Source organism: Monopterus albus, unplaced genomic scaffold (genome assembly GCF_001952655.1).
Source record: "Monopterus albus unplaced genomic scaffold, M_albus_1.0 scaffold20.1, whole genome shotgun sequence".
Lineage (NCBI taxonomy): Eukaryota > Metazoa > Chordata > Actinopteri > Synbranchiformes > Synbranchidae > Monopterus > Monopterus albus.
In genome coordinates, this window is record NW_018127900.1 from 3,771,396 (window position 1) to 3,778,514 (window position 7,119).

Sequence of the window (7,119 nt, forward strand, 5' to 3'; positions counted from 1 at the left end):
TACAAAGGCCGCAGAGCCAGTCATATCATGTGCTGCCACAAAAACTGTCCAGCTTGGTTCTGGACCTATCACCTCTGTACATAAATACATAAAACAATAAAAGCTGTGTGAGATTTCTTCATTCAAGAGTAGTAGCCCAGTTCAGATGTTGTAAATGTTTTTTTTTCAGAGCAGTGTCCACATGTTGTGCAACAAATATCACAGCTTCATTATAGCTTTTGTGTGAGTTCCAAGTGGCAACTGTACTATTTACTCTACAGGGTGGGTTGTCATGATAAACAACGACTGGATCAGAAAGAGATCAAGTACTGTTGTGTAGCAGTTTGCATGTAGGTTGCCATGTTTTCAGTGATAATCAAAGGTAAACAGTGATTACGTTTCATCCGCTCTATTATCCTGAATATGTTTGGTTACTTACAAAACTAATACATGGGTTGGTAAACAGAACATGTACCTGAAAACCGTTAATTATGTAAACTGCAGCTTTGTCACACTGATGAATGTCCATGTTCTGCATTAGTCTCGTGTCCAGACAAGCCCATTTGAGTGTGGTGTTCATATTTTGTCATTACTATATCACAACTCAAACCTTTATTAATCTGCAACTTGCTTTCATACTGTAGTGATATGAACAGCTACAGACACACAACATGATTCACAATGATGCCATCCATAGTGTTACCTGTCATGTAGTATCACGCTTACCACGGTGACTGAAAATAAAGCAGCTTCATATTGCTTTTGCGTGCTCATACACTATGTGAACTGAGTTTTATTCTATGGGTGGCAGCACAGCAACATGAAAAAACCAAAACACTGATCACCTTATGAACACAGAGCGATGGTGTTGGTGAATTTGTTGTGAGACAATTAAAACACGAATTTAAAGTGTGTTTGACACTGACTACAATATCAACTTTATAGTTTTTATGTTTACAGAACTAATGTGTTTCAGGATAGGATTGTGGTCTTGATTAAATATTGAAAAAGTAAACACAGACTTCAAACATGAGCCACGATATGATTTCCAGTTCCATGTTTTTTCATGTGCTTTGTGCACCCACCCAAGCACCTTTATTTTAATCTGAATTGTAGGAGACAGACTTGTATAAGTGATGTCTTCCTATGTCCACATGCTGTTCACCCTGCCCCTATTTTCTTAATCAATCTGGTGAAACCCAATGAGCTTTGGGCCATAATCCCAGTCCTTGTTTGTCCACATGTTAGATGTTCTCCCTAGAAGTGCTGAATACAATTAACAGCCCACTGTGCAGTTCTATTCTGGCTCCACTGAAAATTCAAACGTTTTAAATGCACCATACACATTTCAGTTAATGCACCAGATACATGCTGCCATCTTGTGGCAAAACAGGGACACAGCTGTAATACACAGCTTTTCAGTTTGGTTCTGACTAAACTGTATAGTGTAATATTTTTTTCTGCATTGAGTAGCCTACTAATACTTTAAGTACATTTTTGTGTTAATATTTTCACTTAACATTATTAATGCAGGAACCTTTGTAACAGACTTTTTTGTAACAAAGTAGGTTACATTTACAGTGTGACAAGTAAGAAATGTCCTCTGTTACTGTTGCTAATGTGCAAACTATGTTTATAATCCTGTTTATTCTTTAGGGTCAATCTAGTGCTGCAATCCAGCTCAATCAACTGGCACAGTCACTTGCAATAAAAAGGACCCTTTTTCATTCTTCTGAGGGTCGTTGAAGCTGATAATAGTAATTTTGTAATAACATATACCGTAATAATTTCTGAGATGGTTATGATACTGTGAAAACCTCATACCATTGCAACCCTACTTAATGCAGGAAAAATAAAAAAGAATTTGATGAAACAAGCACACAAAAAAATTCTATATACATTAAAACAGTTCAAACTAAATGTCGAGTCCCTCAGAGCTTATATTGTACTTCAAGTAATAATTTCTAACACAATTGTTTAATTAAACTACACTATTTGTCACAGGTTTGGACATACATTTCCATTCAATTCAGTGGGAAAGTGTGTTCAAATTTCTGACTGGTAGTGTGTCCTCTGAATGATGTGGAGATACTCACATGCTAATGCTGCCATACCTACTGTTTTTTTAATGAATTTATTCTATTTCAGTCCATTTTTTTTTACAATATTTAACAAACTGCTACAAACAGGCTCCGTGTTCCTCATAGGGTAGTGTGTTCACTATGTATTGTGAATGTACACTAGGACATATCATTCATCAGCTATAATGCCCGCAAACAGCCCTACCCCCTTCTCACCGAGCACGCGCACACGTGCACACACACAAATATGGCGGCCTCTGTTTCACCGCTACGCTCCTCCTTCAGGATTTGTTGCCCATTAACGTTACAGCACCACTGCTGCCGGGCCAAATTGCGGATGCACAGAAAATGCGAGATTCAGCGAAGACGTCTACACGAGTCGGCGACGAGGTGCGTGCCACCACATTTAAAACGCCGGCGTTTTTGGTTTTTAATATACGGTATTACTTTGCGGAAGGATGGATGGATGAGTGACATTTCAGCACCGGTGAATGCGTGTGTGAGTTACCGTCACGTGTATGGTGATTGACAGCAGGTTTCACCATTCATGTCAGAGACGGTAAGATTAGCTGCGATGTCGAGTACGTTTCTATCCAGATGTAGAGCAGTTTTTCACCGAATTTCAAATAAATGGTCGAAAGGAAAATGCGAATCAATGCGGGGGTTCCACCCACTACCGTCATGCAAGCAATAGCAGCTGGTTTGTTGAGATAAACAACCCATGCCGCTCATCTTCCACTTAGGTGCCTTTGCAGAGGAAAAATACCAGTAGTGTTAGTGCTGCTGCTTCTTCTTCTATTTTTTTCTTTCTGCCTCTTCAATGTTAAGGTGCATTACCGCCACCTACCATCCTGGAGTATGGACCGCAATTGCTTAGCTTCCGAAACCCAATAATGCTAAATAAATAATACCGATAATATAATAATAATAACAACAACCCTAAATTTTATCTAGCAGCCCTTTACCTCTCAAGAATACTAATAACTTATTAAAATCCTCATCTTAATATAACTGTGTAATACCCAAGTCAATTCTACCCCTTCCTGTTCTCTAAACTACCCTTTTACCCTTTGTCAGAACTGTTGTCATATATTTACAAATAATTTTTGCCCTTTGTGTGTGTGTGTATTTTGTAAATGCATTAATTAATGTCTGTACAATTGACTTGTCCAGGTACGCTGCAGTGGTAATTTCAGGGACAGAACTGGCCCGTCAGCTCCACAGAGAAATCCAACGTGATGTGGAAGAACTGGTAGCTCAGGGCAACATGAGACCCCACCTGGGAGTGGTCTTAGTGGGGGACGACCTGGCCAGTCGTACCTATGTTAGGAACAAGACCCGGGCAGCCAACATCCTGGGTCAGATATGAGCACTGCACGCATTCTGGAACATTGTATGCATAATGTGTATCATACAGATCAACAAAGATAATGTGCTGTAGCTGTATCTAATGAATTACACACACATAGAAACACATGAGTAAACCTATTTTTCAAAAGCAATATTAGCATAGTGTAATGCCACATAATGTCAAACTAACATGCATATGGCAATGTTTTGAACATAGAGTTTGTGTGGTGTGTATGTGCTCTCCAGGAATTTCCAGTGACACAGTCGTGCGGCCTAGCTCAGTCTCCCAAGAGGACTTGCTGGAGCTGATTGACCAGATGAACCGTGACTGGAGGGTCAGCGGCCTGTTGGTGCAGTTGCCACTTCCCGGTAAACGCAGGAGCCCCAGCTGCAGATGAGGTTTCCTCAGCTGCATCAGAGTTACCCAATGTTAACTAGTCTGTAGAGTTCAGTTTGAGTTGATTATGTGTATTATATAGTGAAGGCTTGCCTTCTTATATGTGATTTGTAATCACTGATGAACTTGATTAGCTCGTCTGAAGTGTATTTCCTTTGAGTGATATGATGTCACCCCGATGAGCACAAAGGTCTTATCTGAATTTGCCTGAGGGACACATGCTTGGGATGGAGGTGTGTTTCTCCACACATCATTTGTTTTTGTTTTGCACTGTGTCATTTCATTAGAAAAGGCCTGGCTGAGGCTTCTTTGAGAATCAAATAAAAAAAAAAGATACTTGGGTACAAACTATATCAGGCCAGTTGATAGCAACACTGAAAACGTTCTTATATTGTTGGCTTGTTAGTGCAGGTTTAGAGTGTTAATGTGCTAATCAACACTTTCTCATTATGTTCTGTGCGTATCCAATCACTTCCTCTCCTTTTCAGAGCACATCAATGAGCGAGCAGTGTGTAATGCCATCGCTCCAGAAAAGGATGTGGATGGCTTCCATATAGTGAATATTGGGAAGCTGTGTCTGGACCAGAGATCCATGGTGCCTGCCACACCTGCAGCTGTCTGGGAGATCATCAAAAGAGCAGGTAAACCATCAAAACTTTACATTACTGTTTTTTTTTTATTTATACATTTTTTTTAAATGAATGCTGTTGTTGTGCCATGGCTTTCATGGTTTGTGTTTATTGTTCTCTTTTACCTTTGTTGCACACAAATATTCCCCGGGATAGCAATAAAGTTCTATTATAATACAGTAATTGGTATCAGTACTTTTCTCTTGCATTATGTTATTTTTATATGTTGTCAATCTTACTTAATAGAAGCACTCATGTGTTAACTTAGAATTTTTAAAGTGCTATCTATATGTCTGTGTGCACCTTGAATTTAACTCAGTCCTGTAGCTCGTAATATAAATTCAAAGTTCAACTCATGTTTGATCCTAAATTTCAAAAGTCAGCTCTGGAGGCAAAGGGACAAGCAGGACTACTGTATGTGTTCCTGTCCCATCATGCATGAACCACTAGATGGCATGTGACAATCATGTTCCAATCTGTTCCATTGTGTCCATTGTGCTAATGTGCTGGGCCATTAACTCATCCACTTGACTAAGTAAAGGATATAAATGGAATGTGCTGTGCCAAATGCAAATGGGTAGGTAAGTGTAGTGGATTTTTTTCTCAGCGCTTCCCCCAAACTTAGTTTGCTTAAGTTGGCTACCATGGGAAGTAACTCCTTGGTGCCTAACTGATCAAACCCAGAGGAGGGTGCTGTTGTCCGTGTACAAGCATAGCTTCGATCAAAGTAACTGCCATTGCTGAGAAGTCTGACTGCTGAGTAACCAAAGTTTTTTACATCGTTTTGGTAACACCTGCCAGAAAGCAGGAATTTTGAGAACATGAGACTAGGAGGGGCCTTGACAATAGCGGAGGACTTTTTGAATGTTTAAGATGATTGCGATGGTGTTAATGATAAGTGACATCTGTGGAGAAGCGAGAGACCTTGATGGCTGTCTTCACTATCAGCCGTCAGAGAATTTTTGTAATCCCCATACCAGATAGTGTTGAAGCAGCATAGGATGCTTTTGACAGTGACTTTGGTGGAATGTGATGAGACTGGCAAGGTGATGGTTTCTCTCTCTTTGTGCTACATGGACAGATTACTGGGGGTTTTGGGTGGGGTGGAGACACTGTTGACCCATAAAGTTGAGATCCTTTTGTGATGTGCACTCTAGCAAAGCAAATACTGCAGCAAAGTTCACTTCTCCGCTGTCCGTCTCGGCTCCTCATGCACGAGGTTGTTCAGGTCCCTAAGGTGAGATATCCTAGCACAACTGAGCAGAAACAGTTTGGACAGAGCAGTGAGAAAAATGTATATTGATATACTTACTCTACCTAAAAATGTTGAACAATGCCAGCTTTTCCATTTTGAAGGCTGTGTTCTCCAATCAGGGATCACATTCCATGGCAGATTATTTTGAAGGCTGTGTTCTCCAATCAGGAATCTGCCATGGAATGTGATCCCTAAGTAATGTCAGTGCTGTAATTCTACAGTTTTCCTTACCTTCATCCCACCAGATTATACACCAATCAGCCAAAACATTATGACCACCTGACTAATGTGTCCGCAGGAACCAATGTAGCAGTTGGTTGCCACTTATGTCTCTCTGCAGCTCATTGTGCATCTTCTGTGAATCGGTTTGTCTACTGTCAGGAAGAGCACAGATGAGTCGACCATTCAGTGAAAATCCTATGTAAAAAGAGTGAAAACTGTGGTTGTGAGGACAAGTTAGAGATAAGTGTTTAGACAAATGCAACAGCCTCCCCACGCTAGGTGTGATATCACCCCTACAGCCGCGGAATGTTTCTCTTCATAGAGACCAATGTACAGTTTTTTGTTTTGGTTTTTTTTTTTTTTTTCATTTTCAAACATTTTAACAAAGATTCAAACAAAACTGAATCGTTTTGAAAAGTTTGAATGAAATTTAAAAGTTAAATCTAGGTCAACCTCATCATCAGTGAGCCTTGAGTGTCTGTCTCCTTTAGACCGTTGTTGGTAGGTGCTAACCACTGCAGACCAGGAACACCCAACGAGACCTGCAGCGTGGGAGATGCTCTGACTCAGTCATCAGCCATCACAGTTTGGCCCTTGGCCAATGTTATTCACGTCACCTGTCAGGGGTCATAATATTATGGCAGGTCTGTCTAACCTAATTGTCGCCACGATAAAGTTCCAGAGTTTTAAAATCCTGTCACAGAGGATCTGTGTATGTTGAAGATGTTACTCAAACCAAACCTCCTGGATTTTATTAATACCTGAAATAAGACACTAGTGCAGCTTTTGTGTTTTAATGCAGGGCTGTTTTCAGTCTGAAAGTCCACTGAGGTTAGCTGGATTTACAAAGTGTGGAACTGATCAAGTATGTGGACTGGGGAAACACTGATATAATAATAATAATGTTATACTAAGAATTAATGAATACAAACATAAAAAGCAAGTAGACTCGGGTGCCCAGATAGCCAAATGGTTACGGTGCGGCGTCCAACGTGGACGGATGGAGTCCAACGTGCACCCTTGTCGCAGGCCCTCTGTCACCTCCATTTCCTGTTTACCTAATAAAGCCAAAAACACCCCGAAAAATGTAATTATATATTAAAAAAATAAGCAAATAGATTAGTAAAAATTCACAGAGATAATAAGATTGCATTATTCATTCATTCATTTTCTACCAGTTAATCCCTGAGCGGGGTCACGGGGGGG

General features: G+C 40.3%; 1 protein-coding gene across 3 annotated transcripts in view; it reads left to right on the forward strand.

The window, feature by feature from the left end:
* The first annotated feature begins 2,242 nt into the window (after window positions 1-2,242).
* LOC109956494 (probable bifunctional methylenetetrahydrofolate dehydrogenase/cyclohydrolase 2) overlaps window positions 2,243-7,119 on the forward strand; it is a 12,788-nt gene continuing 7,911 nt past the window's right edge. For 2 of the 3 annotated variants that reach the window (XM_020593651.1, XM_020593652.1), the window contains exons 1-4: window positions 2,243-2,450; window positions 3,234-3,418; window positions 3,657-3,779; window positions 4,296-4,448. In XM_020593651.1, coding sequence (XP_020449307.1) covers window positions 2,308-2,450; window positions 3,234-3,418; window positions 3,657-3,779; window positions 4,296-4,448 — 604 coding nt within the window. In that variant the 5' untranslated portion in view covers window positions 2,243-2,307. The remainder of the gene's footprint in view (window positions 2,451-3,233; window positions 3,419-3,656; window positions 3,780-4,295; window positions 4,449-7,119) is intronic. The other variant, XM_020593650.1, reaches the window with a different exon arrangement.